General features: G+C 60.3%; 1 protein-coding gene across 1 annotated transcript; it reads left to right on the forward strand.

Annotated features, from left to right (window-relative positions):
- Positions 1 to 5,232: 5,232 nt before the first annotated feature.
- Lasp1 (LIM and SH3 protein 1) lies at positions 5,233 to 26,848 on the forward strand (the record flags this gene model as incomplete). Its single annotated transcript, XM_005394289.2, is given in 6 exon segments — positions 5,233 to 5,327; positions 12,635 to 12,719; positions 18,185 to 18,292; positions 22,630 to 22,783; positions 23,049 to 23,143; positions 24,663 to 26,848. Coding segments are annotated over 6 exon segments (711 nt in total), but the record flags the coding sequence as incomplete, so codon positions are not given.
- Positions 26,849 to 27,106: the final 258 nt, after the last annotated feature.

The raw sequence follows: 27,106 nt of genomic DNA on the forward strand, positions 1-27,106 counted from the left end.
GCAGGGCGCCTCGGGCGAGATCCCCGTTTTTGAACGACCTCGGAACCCCCTGGTGGAGGGGTGGTTCTGGGGGGACCCTCGAATCTCCCCCAAGGCTTCCCAGCCCCCCACCTCGAATTAGCAGCCGCCTCCCGGGGCTGTGCAGCCCAGTCCGAGCCAGGCGGGGTCTGGGGCTGGGGTCGAGTGGGTGGGCGGGTAGGTGGCGCGCTTCTTGCTGGGATCCCCTGAAATTGTGCTCCGCTTGCAGACCCGGCTTGCAGAACAAAGAGCTAACTTTTCAAAGCAGGTTTCTCTAATGGAGGGTGGGGTTGGCTGAGTTCTGGGGAAGCCGAAGGAAGGGGGAGGTGTCGCCGGGGCGGGGAGGGTGGCCTTCTGGAAATGCCCTGTCCCCTGAGGACGCTTAGGAGCCCCCCCGCCCCGTGCTGGACTCATTCATCTGGTTACCATTACACTTTCAGAGGGGGTGGCGGCTGGAACTGGGTGTTTCCAACAAGCTTTGGGGTAGGACCCGGTCCTCCTAGAAGCGCTGGGCGCCCCGCCCAGGTCTGGGGAAGGCCCGTTTGGCCCCCTCATCAACCTTGTGTCCCCCACCCTCGTCAGGCTCCAAGTCCAAATGCACCCTCCTTCCTGACCACACTGGCGGGAGGGGGGTACTGCATGAAGAGGGGCGCGGGCTTCGTTCTGGGGAGGCTCTTTCATTGGGTTGTTTCCCCGCCCCCCTCCACACTTCCTCCTTGATCTTTGGCCCCTGAGTCAGGGTGAGGGGGCGGGGCTGGAAAGGTTCAGAAACACTTTCGAGCTTGCTCTTGGAGCCAGGGGACGTGGGCGCTGGGGTGACAGGGGAGGAGGGGACGTGGTTGGCACCAGGTGACCGTGCCAGCCCCTGGAGATGGAGCGGCCACCCCTGGAAAGCTTAACCATGCTTGCCGCGGGGGTCTTGGACTCCCTGGAGTGGGGGAATTTGGCCCCGCGTCGGGGTCCTGAAGTTCCTCTTCCTGTCTGCTTTGACTGGCTGAGGTGAGGCTGTCTGTCCGAGGCGCCAGTCTTACGCGAGGCTCTGGGCCTCAGTATCCCCATCTGTTGGGTGTGATGGTGCCCTTGCCTGGCAGGGGGTATTGTCAAGGCTGTGCCTTCCCTACCTTTCAGTCCAGCCCCTTGTGAAGACCTTTGATGCTGCGTGTCAGATAGGAGAGGGCAGGACCTGCAGATCACCCTGTCCGGATGTCCTTGTCCCTAGCTGAAAGAAGACATCCCGGTGGGGAGTGACCCTGGGAAGTAGAAGTGGGTGACTTCCCCATTTTTTTTTTTTTCCGGTACTGGGAATCGAACTCAGGACCTTATGCTTGCCAGGCACGTGCGTATGCCACTGAGCTATGTCCGTGGCCCAGACTTATCCGTTTTTTTTTTTTTGTTTTGTTTTGTTTTGTTTTAAAAACAGGATCCTGCTATGTAATTTAGGCCGCCCTTGAACTCACTATGTAGCCCAGGCTGGCCACAAGCTCTCACGATCCTCCTGCCTCAGCCTCCCGAGTCCTGGGAGTCCAGGCATGCACCACCACAGCTGGCACCCTCTGTTTTTAGAGCTCTTCTACTTTTAGGAAGTGGTGCTAGAAAGACCTATCCTCTCCCTGTTGTCCTGCGCCAGAGGACTGTAATATCCAGGTGTCAGGGAGGACAGGTGGGACAGGCACTGGAGTGGGGAGTAGGGGCCTGAGGAATGCTGGGCTGAGACAGGAGTGGGTGCTGATCTGCCCCTTAGGCACTGTCCCTACCGGGCTTCCCGAGGCTTCCCACTTGCAGGTTGGAAATGCAGCTCTGCCTGGCCTGGTTCCCTGCAGTCCCCTATGGCCCGGAGCCCAGAACAACCCTGTCCTTGGTCTTTTCTCCTCCCCAGCCTTGTCTCCCAGGGGCACAGGAGGGTAGAAGCCTTGTCACCTCCGAAAGCCAGCTCACCCCCAGCCCACAGGACCAGAGTGCTTTGCATAGTGGATAAGTAGCTATCGCTCTGTTGTTCCAGGAAGGAGGTGGAGGTTTGCTTCCCCAAAGAGTTTCTCGGATTGGAGCTGGGGGAGAAACAGGGTGACCTCATTCACTCTTTCATTTAGCAGGTATTTATTGAGCATTACTTACATCTGGGGACTTGTGTGGCTGAATCCTGCCAAGTCCCACTTCCCTGGCTGGCTTGCTGCCTCTGGCTTCAGAGAGAGGTGGAGACCTTCAGGAAGGGGTGGGTTGGTTTGGTTCCAGCTCCCCAGGAATCGCCCAAGAGCTCCTGTATATAATGAACCCTTAACGTGAGGCTGGGATAGGTGAATTCGAAACCAGGGTCCTGTTCAGCTTCTCCTCACTGAAAAGCACTTTCACCTCTGCATATCTCAGTGTGAACTTCGGGACACACGCGCGCGCACACACACACACACACACACAACCACACCCCTCCCCATCTCTGACATCCCAGCAATGTGGGAGGCTGAGGCAGGAGGATTAAAAGTTCAGTCTCAGTGTGGGCAATTTAGTGACTTAGCAAGAACCTGCCTCAAAATGAAAAATAATAAAAAGGCAGGGGATGGAGCTCAGTGTGAGCCCTGAGTTCAACCTCCAATTAAAAGAAAAGTGGCCTTGGAGTTTGTGGAGATCTAGCAAAGAGTTGTGGTTTTTTTTTTTTTAATTTGTTTTTTTTTTCTTTTGTCTTTTTGATACAGAGTCTCACTATGCAGTTCAGGCTGGCCTTGAGCTCACTTTGTAGCTTGTGCTGGCCTTGAACTTGCAACAATCTTTCTGCCTCAGTCTCCTGAGTGGCAGGATTACAGGCATGTGCTGCCACACTTGGCAATCTGTATGTTTTTTATTTTATTTATTTCTTTGCAAGATCTGACCTTTTTTTGGTTTTGTTTTGTATTTTTTTTGTTGTTGTTTGTTTGTTTGATTTTTTTGAGACAGGGTCTTGCTATGGAGTCCTGTAGTCTAGGCTGGGCTCAAACTCAAAGCAGTCCTCCTGCCTCAGCCTCCTGAGAGCTGCACTTACAGGCATGTCACCATGCCTGGCGGCAGGATCGGTGCTTTTTAAGTCAGTGGCCCAGGTGGCCCAGTGAGCCAAGCTGGTGACTCTGCCAGGGTGGGGCTGGCGACGCCTCTGGAGGAGGAAGGAAAAAAAAAAAACGAAACCCTAGGCAACAGGAAGGGAGGTGAAGGTCCCATGCTCCAACCCTGAATCACAGCCGTGTGGGCAGGGCCCCAGGCCATGGGCTCTGTCACCTGAGGTGCCTGTCCCCGCTCCGGAGCCTTGTAGGGAGGGCAGAGCGGACCTTGCGGGGCATCTGTGCTCCAGCTTCTGTTTCCCTTGCTGTGGGCCAGGTTTTCTGCAGAGGGGTTTGGGAAGGTAGAGGGAGTGAGAGGGCGCCTTCCCGAGTGGCTTCTCCCCTGTGTGCAGGTCCTGCCTGGGGCCTTATGGCCTGTGAACCCGGGAAGGCAGCAGGTTCACTTAACTCCTGATTCCTGAGTCCCAGGAATATTTACCTGAAGTCTTCTCTTTTGAAATGTGGGGTCCTCCTGCCTCGGCTTCCTGAGTGCTGGGATCACAGGTGTGCATCACTGCACCGCATGTCCTTGCCTGTCCCGGTGCCCCGAACAGTGGTTTTAGCTCCGCGGCACCGCCACCCTGCTGGCACTCAGGACGCTGTTTCCAGTGTGCTGCTCCTGAGCCCCCGTGGGGGGCAGTCGGCCACTCTTGTCCCCCGTCCCAGCCTGGGCTGTGAGTCAAGACGGCAGGGACCTCTGGGGGGCCAGGGGGACAGAGCTGTCCCCTCTAGAGGGCCTCCTCCTCCTCCCTGGGCAGTGGGTGCATTCCGTGGAGCCCTGGTATTGGCCTGCACCCCAGCCTGGCCCGTAGCCTCTGTCCCTGCCCCATGCCGCCGGGCTGGCCATCTGCTCAGTGGGGTGTCTGCCTCCCCCCCCATCGCTCCGGCAGTGGAGACGGCGTACTCCCTGGTCTGTGTGCAAAGTGGGTCATGGTCTGGATTCCGAGAATGTTTTTCCTGGCGGCCCCTCCGGGGCTGGGGGAAGCGGGGGCCCAGTGGCTCCTCCCAGGCAAAGGTGGCCAGACTGGGGGTGGCAGTGCAGGGGCCAGTCACGGGCGGGGGCCATCATGTTTGCGGCCTGGGGGCAGGGACCACCCTGCTGCAGCTTTCCTTGTGCACCGTGGGGAGTCGGGCAGGTGACAGACTTGGGTGCCGGGGTCCCAGTCCGAGGCGCTCAGACTCCCATCCCTTTACTTCCGGACTTCAGCTGCCTCCTCCGCAGAGGGATTCTCCTGTCACCTTCAAGAGATTGCAGTCTGAGGTTTTCCCTGCGGCTCTCCTGCACAGGGCCATGTGTGGAGGAAGCCGCCACCCCTGCAGTTGGCGTGGTGGTCCTGGTGGAAGTGGGTTGAGTTGGGAGCAGTGCCCTGAGGCCCCTGCTCCCCCAGGCCTCCAGCTCGCTGACTCAGGGCGGGACGGACAGGGACAGGGACAGGGACAGGGACAGGGACAGGGACGGAAGAGCCATCCGGATCAGAGGTTGGGGCTGCGGGGCTGAATTGATGTCTCCTTTACAGGAATCTGCCAGGGCTGCACGGCTTTTCCCGGGGGTGGGGTCCCCGCTCTCGCATCGCTTGCCCTCTCCCCCACCCCCAGGTCCATCCCTGCGGTCTGCACCCAGCACCTGACCCTGGGAGGTGCCAGCCGCCGTCAGGCACTGCCCAAGGTCCCCCAGCTTTGATTGGTGTCCTCTTGGGCCCCGCAGGGCACAGGCTGCTGGGTGCTGCACTACCTGCTTTCTCCTGGGGGTGCAGAAGGGAGGGGTACGCAGCCCGGGGTGCAGGGCCCGGAGCACAGGACACTTCCCCGGCTCCTGGTCCGGAGGCGAGGCTGGAGGACGGGGCCAGGGACGGGGTGCGGGGGGCTGGGCCTCCCCTTCTCAGGCCCTGTGTGGTTGCAGAGCTGCCCCTTCCCCGTCCACCTCCACTTCTTAGCAACCTGAGCATCGCTGTGCATGCGCAGCGAGGCCCGCGAGGGAGCTGAGGCTGACCTGGCACCTCACGGGCTCTTGACACTGATCACCCCCAGGCCCGCCTGCTCCCGCCCCGCCCCTCCCTGGCTGCCTGCTGGGGGTGGGCTGGGAGCGCCATGCCCCGTGGAAGCTGTGGCTTGTGGCGTGCTGGTGTCTGACGGGTGTCCCTGTCTCCACCTGCAGTTCTGGCACAAAGCATGCTTCCACTGCGAGACCTGCAAGATGACCCTGAACATGAAGAACTACAAGGGCTACGAGAAGAAGCCCTACTGCAACGCGTGAGTCCCGCGGCCTGGCCGGGGTGGGCGGGCGCCTGCTCCCTCGCCGCCTCCTTCTTTCCCCTCGGCGGGATGATCTTGGACGCCCTGCCCCGTGTCACAATCGTGTGTCCTCACAACACCAAGGTGCAGCAAGGGCTCTTCCTGTCCCCATTTTACCAGAGAGGAAACTGAGGCTTCAGGAAGGGACTTCGTGAAGATCACAGGGCTGGGAATATGGGACCTGCCCTGTGTACACCCCGTTGTCATGGGGATTGGTCTTCCCTTCCCTCCTGTTTCCTCATTTTCCTTCTTTTCTTTTGTCTTTCTGAGACAGGGTCTCACTGTGCGGTTCATTTGGCCTGGCCTTGAGCTCACTTTGTAGCCCAGGCTGGCCTCGAAGTCACAGTGATCCTCCTGCCTCAGCCTCCCAAGTGCTGGGTCATTTTCCTTCTTCTGTCAGCAGTGGCTGAGGGCACAGTGTGACACTGCTGTCCTCTCTTGCAGCCAAGGAATGCTGCCGATTCCTGTTGCAACCCCAGGAGTAGCAAATCCGACTCAGCCTTAGGTCCGAGGCCTGTGTGAGACCTCGCAGCCCTCTGCTGGGCTGCGGCTGCAGGTCAGATCGCTTGCACGTAGGTGGCACACTCAGTATTCAAATGAATCGAGGTCTGATTTGAATCTAGCGTTTTGCTTCCCCTTGGGAGCAGGAAGAAAAGCCTGACAGTTTCTTGCATGCCAAGGCCTGGGAGTATGAGATTAATGCTCAGACAGGAGGCTCTTAGGAACCAGAGTTCACACAGGAAGGGAAACTTGGGGCTTGTCCAAGAGGGGCTGGGACCTGAGGTCCCTCTGAGCAGCTGTCGCTCACGTGGTCACACCCAGTTCCCTCCTGTACCCTGGCCTTACCCCTTGAGGGCTTGGACTGCTCGTCACCCATTTATTGCCTACCTCTTGCTGCTCTGTGCCCACCTGTGCCAGCTACCGGGAGAGCCGCTTTCAGAGAAGGTCTCTAGCCCCAGGGGTGGGGGAACGCCGTCCTTTCCGAAGCGCTGGGTCCCGGGCAGGTGTCCTGGTAGAGGGAGGGCCAGGCTTAGCTCAGGCTGCTGCTGCTGCTGTTCCTCCTGCAGCTGCCCCTGGCTCTGCTACCCCCAGCCCTTCCCAGCCCCAAGGGAAATGGGACATTCTTTGAATTCTTATGGGCTCACACAAGCCTTGACTCTCTGCCACTTCTTCCCTCCTTTGGGGAGCGGGTGGGGTTCAGAGAAGCGGAGCCATTTAACCCGTTGGCTGCTGGACTCCACAGAACCGGAGGAGAGGGTGCCGGAGTGCATCTTCCATCGCTTCCTGAGACGCCACGACCTAGCTCTCAGCCCCAGAACTCAGCGAGTGCTGGGAGTTGAGAAAGGAGTTGGAGGCCTGCCCTCGTTTCCTTTGCACTTCTGAGCGTGGCGCCTCAGTCCTGGCTTGCTTCGTCTCACGGTCTTCTGGGGAGCCTAGAAGCAACAAGTGGGAGTGCAGGGGCTGCAGGTCCCCCGTCTCCTGGTGTCCGGCCGGAGAACCCCCTCTGCTTTCCTCTCTCGCTATTCAGCCATATCCAGCTGATCTCTGGCCTCTGGCCCAGCTAGGAAGGCCCCGGCTGAGAGGAGAGACCTGGGCATCTGTGAGCGAGCCAGACGCGGCTCCACCCTGGACGAGTCTTTGCACCTGTCTGAGCCTTGTTTCCCCACACTTAAAAACTCCTGTCCAGAGTGCTGGTGCACGCCTGTCATCCCAGCACCTTGGAAGCTGAGGCAGGAGGACTTCGGAGAGTTTGAGGCTGGCCTGGGTACATAGTGAGTTCAAGACCAACCTGAACTGTATAGCAAAAACCTGTCTCAAAGAAAGAACAAAAAATTCCTACCCAGGGATGCCGGACCGTGCACCAAAGAGCACCTGCTGTGTGCCAGGCACTGTGCCCGGTGCTGTTGATCTTTCCCCTTGGTTTACCACTGGGGATGAACCTGGGGCCTTGTCCACACTGGACCAGCCCTCGACTGCTGAGCCTGCCCCGGACCCTCCTCTCCTCCTACTTTCTTTCTTTGTCTTTGTCATTATTTGGGTTTTCTGGGCCTCGCTACGTGATTCAGGCTGCCTCAGACTCACAGTGATCCTCCTGCCTCAGCCTTCTGAGTGCCCCTCCCGCTTTCTGTCTGCCTCTGGCCCCGTCCTTTAGCAGCTGTCAGCTTCCTGAATCCTGGCAATCAGGTGGAGCTGTCTCCCGTTCCCGTCCTCCTGCATAGCACCCCTGTTCCAGGCTGCCAAGCCCTTGCAGGCCCCATAGGTGTGGGTGAATGGTGTGGTCGTACTCTGCTAGGGTACCGGGCACCCACAGTGAGGGTGTGAGCTTAGCCTGCGGGCCAGCCCCTGAGCTGAAGGGCGGCTGGACTGACACTCTGAAAGTGACTGGAAGTGGAAAAAGGCCGCTTCTGTGTGTCTTGACTTCCAGGTGGGTGGGGCGAGCCTGCTTTGGTTGGAGAAACACTGATGCCCTTGATTTGTTTTGTAAACGAGATTCCCCCACCCCTGGCCCGGGCAAGCTGTTCCCCATCTTGCAAATGATGCCCTGCCCAGGGCCGGGCTGAGAGGAGAGGAGGCTGGGTGCTGGGTGGGGCACCAGCCTGGGGTGCAGGGCTGGGCATGGCCTGGAGAAGAGCGCCTCAGCCGCACCTTTTTCTTTCTTCATCGATCACAGATGGCGGGGTTCGCCCAGCAGTGTGCTTGAGGCCTGGGCTGCGGGGCTGGAGGACGGAGACCTCCCTGATGCTGGGGGGCTGGGGACCGAGCTCTGTCCCCTCTAGGTTGAGGCAAGGTCTGTGCATTGGATTTCTTTGTAACCCATGCTGGCCTTGAACTCCCCGCGCCTGCCCCGCAGCCTCCTGAACGATGGCAGGACAGGCATGTACCATGCCCAGCTTGGTTTTATTTTCTTTCTCATTTGTAGCTCTGCAGTCCCCAAAGGCTGGTAAGTTCTTCCTCCAGTCTGCCCTTGATCTTTCCCTTTCCCCCTCTGGTCGGACAATGGCTCCTTGTTGCTTCCTGTCTCCAGCGCTTTGCCCCCAGGCCGGTGGACAGGAGGCTGGGAAAGTGGGTTAAGGAGTCCTCCTGCGGCCCTGGGCAGCCTTCCCAGCAGGGGCTTTGGAATCAGCAGCTCTGACCAGAGGTGGCAGGATGTCAGGGCTGTTTTTCTGGTGGTAGGTTTTTTGTTTTTTTTTTTCTTTCTCCCTTTGGTAAAATCAACAGCTCCTTGTTGCTTTTGTCGATGTATTTTTATTCCTCCTTGAAAACAAAGCTGTGGTTTTTGTAGGGGTCTGGGGCTTGGAGGGTTGAGGGCCCTGCAGAAAGGGGAGCTGGGCTGTGCGGGTCTTTTCTGTCCTTGTTCCTCCTCTGAGGAGAGCTGGTGGCAGAGAGAGACACTGTCCCTGTCACCCGGGAGTCCTTGTCCTTCTCAGCATCCTCCCTGCCCTTGAGAGCTTCCAAGCAGGAAGGTGACTCAGAGGTCCTCAGGGTGACCCCTCTGTTGGGACAGAGGTTGCCTGCCTGTTGACATAGGTCACTGTCTGTCCCCAGAGGACCCTTATCTCTGGAATTTTGTCGTGGTTGTATTTTTGAGACAGAGTCTCACTGTGTAGCTCAGGCTGGCCTTGAGCTCTCAGCAAGCAGTCCTCCTGCCTCAGCCTCCTGAACGCTGGGATTATAAATGTGCATCGGTACGCTTGGCCGGTAATGCTGAAGCCTGGTGGTGCATTTCAGGGTAGGGTGCATGGGACACGGGACAGGGCTAATTTGTGGCTGTGCAGTGTTCTGAAGGCCAGGCTGCCCACCCCTCTTCCTGGCCACCAGGCTTTTCCTGGTTGTGGCATCATGGATGCCAAGTCTTTTCCCCTGTGCCCACATGTCCTGTCCTAGCTAGCTGCTTCCTGCAGCTCCTGACAGCAGGGAGGAGGGGGCGGGGGCTGGGCAGCTCTGAGCTGTGGACTCCACTGCCCCTCTTACCCCGCCCGGCGGCCCCTCACCACAGTCCAGGCACGTGCGCGCACACACGTATACACACGTACACACACGTGCACTCCCTCGCACACGCTCTGTCCAGCCTGGGATCTGAGGGTGATGGCTGGCGAGGGGAGTTACCTGAGGACCGGAGGTCAGGGAGACAGCCCAGTGGCTTTGAGCTGCTGTTTCTGGGAGGAGTCAGGTCAGTCGGAGCCCACTTTAGAGCCAGTCCTGTTGGTGGGAGGAGGGGCAGGGCCACCTCCCTCCACAGACCCGGGCGCCTGTCCTTGTCGCCTCAGTTGTGACTGGGCTTCTGCACAGACCTCCTGGTTTGGCCCTCGTGGGCCTCTCCTTGGTCCTTGGTTGAGGTCGCCTGTGCTGTCTGCGGCTCTCCCTGCCCCCACCCATACCCCGTGGACCCCTCTCTCTGTGCTCTCTTGCCTGGAGCTGAGGATGCAGTTGCCATGGGAACCTGAAGCCAGTGAGCAAGGGAGGAGACGCAGGGTTGTCTCACTGGGGCTGGGGGCTGGGGGCTGACCCAGCAGGGGGACGTGGCCTGTGCAGGGGGTGGTGGGAAGGCCCGGAGGTGCTCTTTAATCTGGTTAATCTGCTGCGGGATTGAAATCCTCCACCACCCCCAGCAAATTAAACCAAGTTGAAGTCTACGCTGGTTCACCCCACCCCTCCTTTTTGAAAGGATTAGTGTTCTGGTTCTAGGGGGCTGAGACTGTGGATAATGGTGGTGCCTAAGGGAGCCTGATCCCGAGCCACAGGGAGGGACATGGCCTGGGTGTGCAGGGGGGGGGGTGTGACCGGCTGGAAACACAGCTGCCCCTGTCCTGCAGAGCATACCTCTGTATGTACGCCGTTCTCGCTGTAGAGGTGGCGTGGGGCTGTGGGAGCCCTGTTCTGGGGAGGGAGAGGGTGTGAGTGGCTGGCTGTGCACACATCTGGCTGTCCTTGGGCCACCGGAGCTGGCACCTTGCTTTTTAACCCTGTGCGTTCCTGCAAAAGGGAAACCTATCATGAGCAGCGGCTCCCCTGGATTTGTTTTTGTGCAGTGCCTCCCCCCGCATTTCCATTTACCCCACCCCCCCATACCAGGAATTGAACTCACGACCTTGCACTTGCCAGGCATGTGCTGTGCTACTGAGATAAATCCCCAGCCCCTCCCCTATCTGTCTTGATGCTGCTGCATTCTCAGAACTGATCCTGCGTGTCTGACCCAGAGCGGTCCATGTCTGCCCTGTCTACTCCTACTTAGACAGAAACGTGTCCTTGCCACACCCCGCCCCAATTTGGGGGAGGGCCATGTCTGAAGCCCTCCCTCCTGTGACCTCAGGCCAGCCGGTTCTGCCAGGCCTCTTGTCCCGTTTAGTTCTCTCCTGCCCCCAAATGCTCGGAAACTTCGAACGTGCTTCTGAGCTGTGGGTGGCCCTGGCTGATGGAGCAGGGCCAGGCCGGGGGCCGGACCACCGCCTTCTCCCTGCATTCATCTGTGGGCCGTTCGTGTTGCCAGACCGGGCACCTGTGTTTGCCTTTGTCCTCCTCCCCTCGCTGTGCAGCGAGGGCTGCTCTCAGGGATGGCGTGGGTGGCAGGGCAGGAGCCTGGTCCTGAGCGGAGGAGGACTCGCCAAGGTCACCCAGCGCTGTGCCCTGCTAGCTGTGGCACTATCGAGTGGGTTGTCCGCCCCCAAAGTCCTGCCCTTCAGCGCACTCCCCAGCGAGTGGCCATGTGCACAGGTCGCTGATGGCGTGCCAGGTTTGGTGAGGTCACGGGCAGGTGGCACCTCAGGGCCAACTCCCCAGCTGGGCCAGGCCCGGATGGAGGTCGCGGGGGGCCATCGCCTCTTCCTTGGGATCTGCAGTGGTCACAGTTGTGGTGGGCCTGGTCACCCAGAGCGAAGAATGCCCGGACCTTGGGCTCTGGCTTGGAGTGGCCTCCCACCAGTCCCCGAAATAGCTGGGCCCACGTGGCCGCCGCCGTTCTACCCGGCATGCGCGTGCCAACCACCACCATGGCACCGGGCTGCCTCTCTGGTTGTTGGTTTGCTGTGGGATCTTGTGGTGACCTAGGAGGACATTGGAGACACAAGTTCTGGTCCTGGCCCAGCTTCAACGCCTAGTGTGACCTTTGTTTATTCAACAGATACCTAGGGAACACGGGCGTGTTTGGCGCTTGGGGGCGGATCTAATGGATAGAGCAAACCTGTGTCCTGTGTCCGGGCAGCGGTGGGGAGACAAGACCATGAGAGCAGTGACAAGGGCCAGCCGCAGTTCGCTCCCTGTGAAATGACAGGGCTGTCCTCAGGTCCCACCCTGCCTCCTGCCACCTCCAAGCCCGCTGTGTCTGCAGCTGAGGACCCTGGGCTGTCCCACCTGAGACGGGCGGCTGGAGCCCTGTGTGCTGGACTCCAAGGAGACTGCGCAGCGCACATCTGGTCCTACGTGGCCTCTTGTCTGACTTCTGTCTGTCAAAGGGGGACGGCGACTGCGCTAGCGCAGAGCGGGGCTGTGAGGATCTGACGCGCTCGGGCGCAGGGCAGACGCTGACTGTCGTTGCCGTCCCGTGGAGGGCACTTTGCTGGTCTCAAGTTGCTTTTGCTCCCCACCCTCTAATTAAGCCAGGCCTTGGGATGTAGCCAGTGACAGCGCTTGCCTCAAGTCTGCTCGGGGCCCTGGGTTCGATTCCCAGCACTGCAGAAAGCCCATTAGATCCAAGGACAGCTGAAACGCCGCTTTGGGTATCTGCGCTCTCTGTCACTCCGTCCTCCGGGAATCCCCGTGTGTGTCGCCTTTCCCTCCTGTCTTGTGCCCTCTTGCCCTTCCTGGGCATGGTTGGTCTCTGATTCTGCTGTTTGAGGCAGAGCCCGCTGTGTGGCCCAGCCTGGCCTCAGACCCACTAGCCTCCAGCCTGCGCCTCCCCAGGGCTGGGATTCCCAGCGGGCACCACCACACCTGGCTTCCGTTTCTAGTCTTGGCCGTGACCGCCTGCCCTCGTTCTCCCCAGCCTGCCGCAGCCGTCCTGGGTGACCCAGTCTCGCTGACCTCTCTATGGGAGGCCTCAGGGTATGGATTGTCCCAGACACAGGAATTGGAAACTCTGAGTGACCAATGGCCTCCCTGGGACTCAGGACAGCCCCCAGGCCTCTGGCCTTCCTGGTTTGGCTGACTCAGGCCCAGCCTGAGGAGCAGTCCTGCACGCAGGGACAGGCAGTGGCCACGGGGCCCTGGAACTGCCCGAGGTGAAGAGGAAGTGGATGCTCGGAGTGACGCCTCTCTGTTCTGTCCTGCAGACACTACCCCAAGCAGTCCTTCACCATGGTGGCCGACACCCCGGAAAACCTTCGCCTCAAGCAGCAGAGCGAGCTTCAGAGCCAGGTACAGGAGGTGCCAGTGGGTGGACAGTGGCAACCCGGGGCTGCTTCCCCTGCGGTCGGCCCTGGGGCCAAGGTGCTGCTATCCTGGCCTGTCTCCGCCCCGCCCCCACGCATTTGCGTCACACTTCCTGACTTCGGTGGGGGCAGAGCCAGGCCCTGCTTCCTGGAGAGGTGTGTGTCTGCTTGATTCTACCCTGGGCCCCCGAAAGCCCGCCTCCTCCAGGAAGCAGCTCCATTTATACCTAGCCGCTCACAGGGCCCGGTCTTTGCAGTCTGAGGCTGCACAGCTTCCCTCTGTAGCAACCCCAAATCTTCTCCAACCTGCAGGGCAGGTGTGAAGGTGTCTGACTTTCCTGAGCCCTGTGGTGTGGGGAGGGGTGCAGCCTGGTTAGGGGACACTGAGCAAGAAAGAAGCCAGTGGTCTGGCCAGGTGTGGTGGCACACGCCTCTCACCCTAGTACTCCGGAGGCCAAGGCAGGAGGATCTCAAGTTCCAGCCTAGCCTGGGTACTTTAATGACTTAGCTAGTTAGTAAGGCCGGGTCTCAAAATAAAAAGTAAGCTCTCGGCATGGTAGCATACAACTGTGATCTCAGTACTTGGGAGGCTGAAGCAGGAGGATTGCCCTGAGCTTAAGGCCAGCCTGGGCTGTGAAGTGAGACCCTGCCTGTCTCAAAAGAAAAAAATCCCTGGGTACAATCTCCAATGCCAGAGAGCGAGGGAGAGGACTGGAGGTTAGGGCAGGGCCAGGCTAAGGTCAGCAGGCTGCAGCAGAGGTGACCACAACATTAAGCCCAAAACCTTGGGGTGCCGCGCTCCGCCCAGTGAGCTCCCTGAGTGCTCCGCCAGCCCTGTGTACTGTGCACCGTGACAGGCGATGCCAGTGGTTTTGAGGTTGGCTGGACGTGGGGACAGGTCCTTTCTGGTTTCCTGTCTGAGTGTTGGTGGCCCTGATGCTGCTGAGACCCTCCTAATCCAGAAATATTTCCCCTCCTCCCACTGGCCCACTTGACTAGGGGCGGAGTGGGAGACGGTCCCCTCCATGTCCCGGCTTGGGGACCAAGGCTGGCAGGGCTGGGCTTTGCTTGGTGACGCAGTGAGGGCGCTGGTCTTTCGATCCCAGGTGCAGCGCCCTTGAACTCAGGCAGCCCAGGTGTGAGACTCCTCTGCGGACGCACCTGGGTCCCCGAGAGAGGCCGGGGGGACGGGTGTCCTGAGGAGGCCAGGCTGCACATGCGCGTGGGGCTGTCCCCGCAGGAGCGTCCCTGGCCTTGCTTCCCCCTTGCAGCCGCCCAGGAAAGGGGCTCCCATCCCCGCCACACAGCCGGGGACGCTGCGTGTGGGAGAAGCACTTGGCTTTGTGCCCAGAGCCCGGGGCAGGATTTCTGCTCCAGGCCAGCTTGCTGTGCTCCTCCCTGGTCTGCAGGACCTGCCCAGTGGCATCCACGTGGCCACCGGGGTCACCAGCCGGTGCCAGGATGGTGGGGATACAGGTTCCCAGGGCCCCGCAGGGCTCTAAGTGAGGCCCAGGACCGCATTCTGAGCTGTGGTGGTTCCAATGTGGGCGTGAGGAAGCCAGGCCAGGCAGGAGCTCCGGGCTGACTCGGGGGACTCAGGCTGGGGCCAGGGCAGGCAGGTGGGGAGGGAAGGGCCCCGTCCCCGCTCCGACCAGCTGTGTGTGGCCTGAGGCTTTATCTGCCCTGCCTGGCTTCCTCCTCTTCCAACACCTCCACTACAGCTGCTGTCTGAGGCTGGAAGGCGCGGCCTGGCTGGGCTTCTGGTGCCTGTGGCCCAGCGGGGCAGGGGCTGGTGAGAAGGGAAGTGGGGGTCGCCGCCCGCAGCACCACTACCGCCCTCTGTGCCCTGCCTAGGAAGCTGCCCATGCTATTTCTACTTCATTTGTCTTCCTGTTGCTATATTCGTCCCCAAAGTGGCACTTTAGGTGTCTGGGACACCTGTGGTTTCCCCTGCGCTGCAGGACACCGCAGAACTGTCCCGCAGAAGCAGCTGTGAGCCCCCACCACGAGGCTGATGGGGCAGCAGTGCAGGGGGCTCGGGCCAGGCAGCAGTGTCAGGAGGGTCTCTTCTGTTTCGTCTTTATCGGCACCTGCTGGCACTGTGGGGAGGCCGCGGGGGAGGGTGGGTGCACGGCAGGCAGCACCTCCGGGGGGAATGTCACTCAGCCTCACAGCTGACCGTGCTTTCTCATGTGTGATGTGGGGGTTAGCTTCCTAAGGTGGCCCTGTGGGTTTCAGGACTTGGGGGGCACCTGGCTGCCTCTGGTGTTTCTTTTTTATTTTGTCCTTTTTTTTTTTTTTTTGAGACAGGGTCTCCCTACGCAGTTCAAACCAGCCTTGAGCTCACTTTGTAGCCCAGGCGGGTTTTGAACTCACAATGATCCTCCTGCCTCAGCCTCCCGAGTGCTGGGATTATGCCACTACATCCAGCTCCCTGGTGTGAACCAGCACTAATAAATGTCTGAGTGACTGTTCTGGAAGGGACGGAAATGGATACAGAGACCTTTGACACCCCCTTGTATCTCTGGCCTTTCTCATTAGCTCTCTTCCCCATCTGTGCGGGGCTAATTCAAAAACTGTTTCCTTTCTGATAGAAGGGGATAGGTTATTGAGCTGGGCATAGGGGTGCACGCCTGTAATCCCAGCACTTGGAAGGCTGAGGCAGGAGGATCTCTGCGAGTTTGAGACCACCCTGGGCTACAAAGTGAGCTCAAGGCCAGTCTGAAGTACATAGTGAGACCCTGTCTCAAAAAAAAACAAAAAGAGGGGGCGGGGATAGGTTACATAGTATAGGCCTAGCGTGTAGTAGAGACCCAGTACTGGAAATGGTTGGTGGTATATTTTGCTCAATACGTTTGTTTTTTTGAGACAAGGTCTATGTGTAGTTGAAGCTGGCCTTGAACTTGTGGTGATCCTCCTGCCTCAGCCTCCTGAGTGCTAGGATTACAAGCATTTACCACCATGCCTGGTGCTAAATACATTTTTTTTTTTTTAAGTCACGATCTTTTCTTCATCTTCTTCTGGGCAGGGGGCAGGGATGGCCGTTGAACTCAGGGCTGGGTAGCAATGAACAAGACACAGCCGGGGAGAGTCAGGACCCACAAACAGAAAGCAGAATCGCACTGCCAAGGCCGAGTGGGCGGCAGGAGCCCCAGGCGGCAGGCCAGCGCTGCCCTGGGCGTTTCCAGGGTGGGAGGCTGGGCACTGACCTGGGGTGGCGTCTTCCGGCCAAAGTGCTGAGTCGCGCTCTGCCCCCGTGGACCTCTGTGGTGGGTGACCTTGGGCGGAGACCCCAGAGCCACCACACTAAGCCCCGTGATCCGTCCTACAGTGGGCAGGCATTCCCATGTGGGCCATCGGGACCTGCCTGGTGGTAGGGCTCAGCCTGGCTGCCTGCCACCCCTCACAGCCCTAAAGCCCCTTAGACTTTCCCCATCTGACTTTCTGGGTAGGGCCTCAGCGTGCTTAGGACCGATCACCAGCTCCAGAGCCAGGGGCGTTTTTTGTTTTGAGACAGCGTCTGGCTCCGAAGTCCAGGCTGGCCTTGAACTCGAACTACTGCAATTCTGGTTGGATTTTTTTGAGGCAGGGTCTCATTATGTCATTTAGGCTGCCTTCAAACTCACTATGTAGCCCAGGCTGGCCTTGAGCTCACACAGTCCTCCTGCCTCAGCCTCCTGAGTCCTGGGATTACAGGTGTGCGCCACCACGCTCAGTTTAGAGTGGGAGGCATTTAGAGGTCAGCTCACCTGTCCCCTTAGGCCACCTGGAGAGGGGAGCTGGCTTGGTTGGGCTCACACCAAAGTGACCCCGCCTGCTCATCCTGCTCGCCCTGTCAGGCCTTCATGAAGAACAAAATGAATCCCCCTTCCTGGCAAGGAGTGGACGGGTGCAGCTCCCGGGCCTGGGAACCAACTGATGTCACTCCATGTTACCATGGCGATGGCTCCCCCGGGTGAGGGCCTGACCCTTGCAAAGCCAGGAAACAGAGGAGGGAGCAGGCCTGGCGCTGGGTCAGCACAGCTGGGGACAGCGCTTTCACAGCTTCCCTCGCCGGCTGTGGCCTCGGACCCCAGTCTGCGTCATGGGCCTGATGCCTGGTCCTTGGTCTCCACTACAGATTTGGAGGCTGAACCTTGAGAGGTCAAGACTGTGGCCGAAGGTCACCAGCGAGTAGCGGATTGAAGTGGGCCCTCTACCTTGCTCAGACTTCCAGTCTGATGAGCACTGAGCCACACCCCAGCCCAATCAGTTTTCGGGGATTTTTTTTTTTTTTTTTTTTTTTGTCTTTTTGAGACAGGGTCTCGCTATGCAGTTCAGGCTGACCTTGAACTCACTTTTAGCCCAGGCTGGTCTCGAACTCACAATGATCCTCCTGCCTCAGCCCCCCTAGTGCTGGGATTACAGGCCTGCGCCACTACGCCCGTCATATTTTTGTTTTTTTGAGACACTGTGTTTCCCAACTGGGCTTGAATTTGTGATCCTCCTGCCTCAGCCTCCTGAGTAGCTGGGGTTGCAGCCCATGCACCATGCCCAGTCTGCAGTGAAACGTGGGACCTGACGGGTATGGCTCATGCGGGGGTCAGGTCAGGTCAGGGTGCAGAGCTGGGTGCTAGGGGCGGAGGAGCCCCAGGCTCCTGGGCTGGGAACAGGGTGCTCCGGAGGCCCCATGTCCTGGGCTGACCTGATTCAGGACAACAGCCCCGGCAGCTGTGCAGCCTGGAACAGATGGCTGCCGAGGGGGCCCGGGAACCTCTGGAAGCCTCGGAGCAGCCCCGTCCCGCAAACCCCCAGGGGAGGTGGAACAAGTGCTCAGTCTTTTCCTGCAGCCCGGGAAGCCCGACTCAGTTGCTCAGGATTGTCAGGTGACCGCGCAGTGGGGCGGCAGGTCCCCGTCTTGGCCCCACTGTCCCCTGTCCCCGCCCACTTCCTCTCTCCCCTCCCATGGCGGGTGCCTCGGAACCCCGGCGGGCTCAGGAAGCCTGGGCCGTCAGAGGCTCATTGATCGGCCTTCGCTTGGGCTGTGCCGGGCCACCTTTCCGGCACCGACCGTCCTTTGGCGCAGCCGTCCCTCAGCCGCTCCCTAGCAGCCCCGCGCTTTCGGCGGGCCGGGCCCCCTCCTGGCAGGGTGACCCCTGCCTGGGGCTTCCGGTCGAGGGCCCTGCGGCGGCAGGCGGCAGCCAGGGGTCTCCTCATCTTGGGGCTCTGGGCATTGGCTGCCAGGCCAAGCGAGGTCAAGGCTCTGGTGTCCTGTGAGAGGCTCTGCCCCAGGACAGCTCGGTTTCCTCTCTGTGAAATGGGGCCGCTTGTGTGCGTGCGTGCGTGCGTGCGTGCGTGTGGATGGCACCGCTCGGGGCGCGTGGCGCTGTGCTTCTGTGCAGGATCTTAAGTCTTTATCTCCTGGGGGCATCACCTGCCGCCCCCGTGCTGACCCTGGCCCCTTCTCCCCAGGTGCGCTACAAGGAGGAGTTTGAGAAGAACAAGGGCAAAGGCTTCAGCGTGGTGGCGGACACCCCCGAGCTCCAGAGGATCAAGAAGACCCAGGACCAGATCAGCAACGTGAGCTCCCGCCCCTGCTGCCCCCTGGCCGGCCGGCGGTGGCTTGAACAGAGGGAAGGGTTGGGGCTGCCGTCCATCTGTGGGGTGGGGCTGGGCCCTTCCTGGCTTTGCAGAGGTTGGTCTTTCTGCTGGGCGGGGCAGGCGTTAGGGCGCAGACCCTGCTGCCCTGGGTGCTGACATCACCGGCATTTCCGCCCAGCCGCCTCCCTCCAGCGATCTTCCTTCCTGTGTCACAACCCACCGCTTCACCACGCCCCCTGCTCCCAGCGTTCCTGTGAGTGGTGGTAGATGGAGGTCCCCACGCACTCGGGGGACAGAGAGCAACCTGGGTGGCTCTGGCCAGCCAGGCGCACGGGGCAGGGCGCTGCTGTCAGCCACAGACGCAGATGCGGGGCCCAGGCGCGCGCTGCAGGTGGTGGGGCGCCCTGTGTTGCCCACGTGGCTGTGGGCTGAGGGCCGGGGTGGCTTCGAGCGCCCGCGCTGCAGGAGGGAAAAGCTCCGCGGTGAGTGCTAGTGCCTGAGCGCGATCTGTGACGCACATCCCGCCACCCTCCCTGGACGGCTGCCAGGCCCTCCGCTCCCTTGGCAGGAGGAGTTGCTGTTTGAGGCATCTGAGTAACAGAACTCCCTGGGGCCCAGGCGTCCACGCCGAGGACGAGATCACCCTCGCAGCAGCGACCGCAGGCCAGACTGCCCTGAGCCCTGAGCGGTGTCCCCGGGCTGATCTCGGAGCTCGGAGGCCACGTCTTGGTGCACACAGTGCAGACGTGGGCCTGGACCAGCTCTGCCAGGGCTGGGCAGCCGCCAGGGCGCCCATGGAACGCACACCTGGGGGTCACTGTGGTGCCCTCCGCTGTTTTGAGTCAGAGGTCCCCAGCTGGCCATGTCCCCGGCCGCTGAGGGAACCCAAACCACACACAGAACTGGCTGAAGCTGGGCATGGCAGCTCACGCCTATAATCCCAGCACTTCCGAGGCCAGCCGGAGCTACGTAGCAAAACGCTGTGTCGGAAAATGAAAACCCTACCACGACTGCTACTACTGCTACTACTAATAAAGGGCTTGGGACATAACTCAGTGGTAGGACTAGCCTGTATGAGGCGCTGGGTTAAATCTCCAGTGACAGACAGACAGACAGACACACACACACACGCACACACACACACATGCACACACAGGGCTGGCCACCCCCTTCCTGTACACTGGTGAGTGTGCCCAGATGCGGATCCTCCAGTTCGCTTTGGAGCTTGCTTGGTTCTCTGCGCTTCTGACATAGAACTGTGCACTCCCAAACGCTGGTTTTGTGTTCTAATTTGGAGAGTACACGGTATCATGTTAGAGATTCACCTACCCGGCAGCGGTGCAGCTCAGTGCAGAGCGCTTGCCTAGCATGTGCAAAGCCCTGGATTCCCGCTCCATCCCTGCCGAACAGCGGGGAAAATGGTTCAGCTGTGTGTGTGTGTGGGGGGGGTCGTTCGTGCCATATGTGACACATGTTCCATTGTGTGATATTGCTGCAGGTATTATGTTGTGCATGGATGTTTGGATTTTTTTTGTTGCTAATGAAGTTGAGCCCAAATCTATGCATGTGAGTCTCAGCTAAGGGTGCTAGTTGAGAACATGGTTTCTGACCTCCCACCTCTGCAGCCTTGCTTTTTTCATCTGTAAAATACCCTGGGGCTCATAGAGAAAGAAAGGAAGGAAGGGATCCACGCAGGCTCCCAAGACGGGTGCTCAGCACACCACACAGGTGTGGTGGCGCACACCTGTAATCCCAGCACTCGGGAGGCTGAGGCAGGAGGATTGTTGCAAGTTTGAGACAAACCTGGGCTTCCAAGTGAGCTCAAGGCCAGCTTGAATTGCATAGTGAGACCCTCTCTCAAAAAAACAACAACAAAAATAAATACATAAATAAATAAAATAAAATAAAATAAAAAGCACAGCCCGGCCAGTGGGTCCGAGCTCCCCGCCCCGCCTGCATGCTGACCCTCAGCCCGTGCTCCGTGAGTCCCGTGGGCTGTGGCGAGTCAGGCTGTGGTTTCCACCAGTCAAAGCAGAAGCGTCAGAAAAGGAACATCAGCATCAGCAGTCACCCCAGAGCCTGGGCGAGGTGGGGGGGCTCTGGCTGGCAGGGACAGTCCATTGGGACGCAGCCTCTTCCCATGGAGACCAGGACTGGTCACACGCAGGGTCTGCAGGGCAGCCTGGGCCCTGGTGACCCCCGTGCAGGGCTCCTGGAAGATCAGAGCTCTGAGCCCTTGGACTCTGGGAACTTTCTCTGCCTTTTTTATTGTTTTTTTTTGTTTTTTGAGACAGGGTCTTGCTATGTAGTTCAAGCTGGCCTTGAACTCATGGGGATCCTCCTGCCTCAGCCTCCCCAGTGCTGGGATGACAGGCATGCACCACCACCCTGCAAAAGTCTGTTTGCAGCTCTGAGCACCCCACCACCCCTGGACTTTCTAAAGAGTGCGATGCATCCCAGCAGCCAGTCGCACACGTCTGTGTGCACACACCCACACTTTCCAGGGCTGGCAGGTGTCCAGGGAGGAGGTGGCAGCATTGCCCCTCTTGAGGCCTAGAGGGGCAAGGCGCTCTCCCAAGGCCCCGGAGTGAGTGACGGAGTGAGCGGGCTCTGGGCCCCGGGACGAGGCTCGGAGAGCGCACTGAGGGATGAGTCCGCAGGGCCCGAGGGGGCGGTGCCCGGCTTCCCTGCTGCCCATCGCTGGTGCAGAGCCACAGCCGGCGGGAGACCTCGGCGCAGGACCCTTGTCCCCGCGGGTCACCTCCAGGCACACTTAGGGCTCAGGCCACACCAGCGTCCCCGCCCCTCTGCTCTTCTGTCCCCTGTCCCCCCCACAGCTTGGGCTTGGCGTTTTCATTAACAGAGTAGACAGAGGAGAAACCCCCGCCCCACCCCGACCTTCATCCCCAGAAGAGGGAGGTGACGCTGTCCCGTGGCGACTGGGGTCCCTCCCGCTGGTTTGTCTGCCCAGGGCTGGCTGTGTCCCCCAGGGTGTGCTCAGCCTGCTTTGCTGTAGGGCGTCAGGGTTCCTGCCTGGCCACCCAGGGAAGGGACAGGGACAGGGACGGGAGGCTGGCCTTGACCCGTGCCCCTGTGGGACACGCTTTCTGCCTGTCCCTGTGCAGGTCCCTCAACCCTGGTCCTTCCTTTGCTCCAGCAGACGGCAGGCCGGACCCACCTCCTTCTCCCTCCCGTACCCGGAGCCACCGTGTTCCAGGCGGGCACAGGGCAGCGCGGCGCCCCGGGGAGCAGGAAGTGACGGCGGCCTCCAGCCAGCGTCCCTGGCCTGCTGGCGTCGGCCCGGGCCGCTTCCTCCTCCTCCGTCCCCTGCCCCTCCCCCCCCCTTCTCGAGCCGGTGGCCTGCTCTGAGTGCCCCCTGGGAGTGGCAGGAGCTGCTCAGCCTGTCCCTCTGTCCCACTTCCTCCTCAGCTCGGCTGGGCGCGGGTGCAGTGTGGACGTGCGTGCCTTGAAGCTGCAGGACTCCTGCGTCTCATTTTCTCATGCTTGTGTCGTTTATGTTACGTTGGCGGGGGAGGGGGGGGAGCGGCTCTGCAACATGCATTCCGGTTTGCAAGGTGATACCTGTGTCATTTATCCAATACACGTGACTAGGGAGGCTTGTGCTAAATGGGTCAGTGGCAGGAATGTGGGGTCATAGCCAGGGGTGGCAGCACACGCCTGTCATCCCAGCACTCAGGAGGCTGAGGCAGGAGGATCTAAGGCCAGCCTGAACTACGTAACATAGGAAGACCCTGTCTCAAACAAATCCCAAATCAAAGGCGCCTCCAGCCACCTCTTCGCTTCTGTCAGGGAAGGGCCAGGCACCGAGCAGATCCCCAGAGCAGGCTGTGACACGAACACCTTCTAAGAAGAGCTTGGCACACGGGAGCCATAGCCACTGTGGAGTGATGGGGCAGGGACACCGTGGCCCTGTGGTGCCTGTCATCCCACCCGCAGCTCTGAGGTCCTCTGTGGCTGGTTTGATGGAATTGTGGACCGAGGCTCTGCCCTGCAGCACCGTCCTCGGGGGTCCCATCTCTTCTGAGAGCCTTTTATTTGCTTTATTTGATTTCTTTTTTGTAGTATGGGGAGTTGAACCAAGCCCCTTGACCCTCAGTAACACCCACAGCCCATTTTTTGTTTCCAGACAGGGTTTCGATAAGTTGGCAGGGCTGGACTCAAACTTGCAATCCTCCTGCCTCAGCCTCCAGAATAGCGGCCTCCTTCCCAGGGTCTGGTGCGGCGCTGGGAGGGTCCTGGCTGCTTTGCCCTGCTTTGCCCTGGGATCTTTCTTGACTCAGCCTCCTGCTCTGCAGATAAAGTACCACGAGGAGTTTGAGAAGAGCCGCATGGGCCCCAGCGGTGTCGAGGGCGTGGAGCCAGACCGCAGGGACGTGCAGGACAGCGGCAGCTACCGGCGGCCCCCGGAGCAGCAGCCACAGCTGCACCACATCCCGACCAGCGCCCCCGGTTGGTGTGGGTGCAAGGGCAGGAGAGGGCAGGAGAGGCCACACGCAACATCGTCACAAGCCCAGCCCCTCCCCAGCGAGGGGTCAAGCTGTGCCAGGCTGTGGGTGTGGGGGACGCAGCTCCTGTGGGGGGGTCCCCGACGTGGACACGTGCACGGGTGACGGGATTTTGGGTGGGGAGCGAGTGACCTTGGCACGACAGTGGCTTTGGGGGGGGGGCTCCAGGTGCGTTCTGACCCCTGACCTCTGATCCCTGAACCCCCCAGTTTATCAGCAGCAGCAGCAGCAACAGGCAACCCCATCCTATGGTGTGCCCTCGGGCCCCGGCTCCGTACAGCGCAGCGCCCCAGGCGGCGGTGGGGTGAGTAGGGGCGGTGGGAAGCAGTGGGGTGGGGGGCTCGCAGGTCCTCCTGCCTCTGACCCCGCCCAGCACCCCTGTCCTGTGTGAGGAGCCTCATAAGTTAGAGGAAGTGGCTCTCTGGGGCGGGGCCACTGCCTGCTCTGATTCCAGGGTGCACACAGGCCCCTTTCTGTGTGGGCTTCTCCGGGCGTGGGATGGCCCCGTTTTTCATGAAGAGACCTCACACCCTTCACATCTCTGCCTGCTCCTCCCAGACCTTCCTCCTGTGTCTAGTGGGTCTCCACTGTTTGTGTCCCTTGACCCACTCACCAGTCCCTTAGCACTTTTTTCCAGCCTATTTTTCTTCCCTGGTACTGGAGATGGAACCCAGGGCCTTTGCACTGAACGACAGCCTCCACCCTTTTCTTTGAGATGTGAACTTGGAATCCTCCTGCCTCAGCCTCCCACAGTGCTGAGATCGCAGGCATACGCCACCCCGCCCAGCTCACTTTTTCCACCTTGAAGTTTCTCCCTGCTGGCTGGCTCTCGGGTGTCCCCTGAAGACAGAGTGGCATCCTTGGTTCACATACTGGGAGCCAGGGAGGGTAGACAGGCTCTGGTTTAGCAGTCCTGAGTGTGAAGGTCTCAGCCTGTAAGTCCTGCTCTCTGTCCCCTGGTGGGAGCAGCTGGGTCACCACCATGCCAGGGGCTTGGGAAACAAAGCAGCTTGTGGGAGGGCAGAGAGACAGATCCCAGGGGAATGAAACAGCTGCCATAAGCAGCCCCGGAGCCTCTGGCTGTGGACGCACAACACAGCGCGGGTACTGGGGATAGGCTGGGATTCCAGTGACCGCTAGCCCCTCAGCTGCTCCTCTGCCCTGGGTTTGGCTACTGTCCCGCTCTCTGGGAGCTTGCATGCTAGTAAGAGCAATAAATATGTAGATCTATAACGCCAGGCCCTAGTATGGCATGTGCCCTGAAGATAGCCAGCAGGGTAAGGGACGGGGCAGCAGGGTCACGGTGTGACATTTGCTGGGTGTGGTGGTGCCTGCATGTGATCCCAGCACCCAGGAGACTGAGTCAGGAGGATCTCTGAGTTGAAGGCCAGCCTGAGCTACACCGGGAGATCCTATCTGAGAATACAAAACAAAAAGAAAGAAAATACTGATACTTGTAATAATCCCAGTAGCAGCAAACAGCATGTCAGATATTTAAACATTGCCTGGCCCGCGTCTGTGCCCTTACTGCATCCGTGCTGAGGCAGGGGGGTCGGGGTGACTGTCCTCAACCCTTCTGTCCCTGCCTGACCCTTAGTGGACGCCAGGTGCTCTGTGAAAGGGCGAGTGCTTCTCCCGGAAGTTAAGACTCAGTCAGGAGTGAATTCACGACCTGGCACAGCCCGGCCCCCGCCCCCTCTCGGCCCCTGGTCCCCGGGCCCGGCCCTGGAGGAACGCAGAGGTGCAGCGGGACTGGGTTTGGCCCCCAGCACCGCCGGTGGCAGCCCGCAGGGGGCCCCGAGTGACCGTCCTGTCCCCCCCAGAAGCGGTACCGTGCAGTGTACGACTACAGCGCCGCCGACGAGGACGAGGTCTCCTTCCAGGACGGGGACACCATCGTCAACGTGCAGCAGATCGACGACGGCTGGATGTACGGGACCGTGGAGCGCACGGGTGACACGGGGATGCTGCCCGCCAACTACGTGGAGGCCATCTGAGCCCGCGCCCGCCGCGCCCTCCCGCGAGGTGGCCTCGCGTCCCCCTGGCAACCGTCGCCTTCCATGTCTGTCTGTTAAGATCTGCAACAGCTTGTTTGTCCCCGCCCCTCTTCCAGCTGCTTCGGCCTTGTTCTGCCACCGTAGTGGCTCCCTCTGTGGCCAGTCTCCCTCGACCGACTTCTTGGTTTTCTCTCTCTGGATGAGAGCGGGGCTGGGACGATGCCACCCGAGGTCGCCTTTCCCGCCCTGGGCCACCCGCCTGTCCTCCAGCCCCAGGCTCCATCCATTCGTCCCCTGGCGGAGACCCCGAGGTGGGCCGTCCCTCCCTTCCTCGCCAAGGGGGCTGCTGCGACTAGGGTGCACCCTCCTACCCTCCGCCACCCTCGGGGTGACCGGGGAGCAGCGCCCGCCCCCGCAGGTCTTCCTCCTCCCCTGAGAGTTCGCCTGCTGCCCAGAGAGCGGCTGGGCAGGCGGCTCGGGGTCAGGTTTCTGGCGCAGCTGCAGGAAGAGGGGCGCTGAGCTGCCCCCACAGCCCCCTTCTCCTGCCTGTTCCCAGTCCTCTGGGGACGCCCCCGGCCTCCCCTCCCCTGCCCAGCACCACGAAAGCCCAGAGCTTCCAGCAGCCGGCAGGGACCTTGGTGTCTCCAAGGTGACGCATGGGGTGGGTGGGTGACAGGTGAGGACCCACAGGGGCAGGGTGAGTGGTGTCCTGGGCACCCGGGGGGGGGGGGAGGAGGTCCACCTGGCCATAGGCGTGTCCTCTTCCTGGGTCCTGAAGGACCAGACTCACCCGTGCCAGTGGCACCTTGGACCAATTCCCTGCCCAAGCCTCCCGTGTAGCAAGGTGGGGCGGAGGGCTCCAGAACCGGAAGCAGATTTCGGGGAGAGACAGGAAGATGGTGCTATGCCGAGGGTCCCTCTTCGCACCCGGGCCGGGACGCTCTTCTCCTGGCTTTGTTCATCTCAAGTCTCGTCGCTCCCCTGGGTCTCTGTCCAGTTTTACCTGGAGTCCGACCACAGCTGGCACCTGGTGCTGGGGATCAGCGCGGGGCCCCCCACGCGCTCAGCCCCACAGCGGATGCCTGCCTCAAGCGCCCCGGTCCACGGGTGGGCAGCTGGCGTTACCCTGGGGCTTTGCAGCGGGGGCTGTGTCCTCTTGGTCAGTTTGGGGGGCAGAGGCGACAGAGGGGAAACTCTGGTCTGTTCCATTTCCTCTTGATCTCAAAGCACAATGTGGATCTGGGGACCAGAGGCCCAGGATGTGTCTTGTCGAGGGTCGGGGGGCACCTCCCTCCTGAGGGACCAGAGGGGCTGGCGACCCCCAAACTTCCCTTCCTAATCAAGACAAGCAGCTGTTCCCTCTATTCCCTGTCCTGGAAGGGGGCGTGTGCGCCTGCAGAGAGGAGGGGCTGTCCCTGGTGCTGGAGGACCCAGGGCCCGGCCCGGAACCATCCACCCTAAGCACACAATCTCGGGCTGGGCGGAGCCCTGGTCTTCTTGGGCAGAGGTCTTTTAGCTACTCTCATCCGGGACCCAGGAGGCCTGGAGCTAGAATGTGACCATGACTTTCGGGACCAATCCCCCACGGTGCACCCGTGGGCTCTCCCAATACCGTTTCCGGCTTCCCTCTCACCCCTCCAGGGAAAACTTTAGTGCTTCATTTCTGCCTTTTTTCTTTCACATAATGCACTTTTGGGCCTTTTTTTTTTTTTTATTTTTTTATAGCTGGAAAAAACAGAACAGCCCCATCCCACAAGCCTGTATTTAAAAAGAAACAAGTGACCCTGTGAGATCTGCCTCTGTCCAAGCATTTCATCGTCTGTGTGTGTGTGAAGCGCCGCTCGTCTTTTTATATGGGGTTGTCGTCCCTTTCGGTCTGTTTGGTCCCTCCCTTGTGGGCTTGTGCTCCAAATCCGATCTTTCGGGCCTGTTATGATTTTGAACATTTGACTTGAACCACAAGTGAATCTTTCTCCTGGTGACTCAAATAAAAGTATAATTTTTACTGCGGACTTGGTTTCCTCTGTGGCTCTGGGTGCTGTGGGATGTGTTCTGTGCACTTGGGGAAGTGGGCTCGTCACCCCCGGGAGCCATGCAAAGAAAAAAGCCAGTCTACAAGCAAGGGGGATGGTGCGGCCTCTGCCCCCATCCCTGGCAGCTGCTTCCTCCTTGGGAACCTCTGCCCCAGGCTGCACCCGGACACTCACCACCCCTGCCCGCCCAGCTCGGTAACTCAGGGTGACGCTCCCCAAGCTCGCGGCCCCTCCCCG

This window comes from Chinchilla lanigera, unplaced genomic scaffold (assembly GCF_000276665.1).
Source record: "Chinchilla lanigera isolate Chin_1 unplaced genomic scaffold, ChiLan1.0 scaffold00050, whole genome shotgun sequence".
Taxonomy (NCBI): Eukaryota; Metazoa; Chordata; class Mammalia; order Rodentia; family Chinchillidae; genus Chinchilla; species Chinchilla lanigera.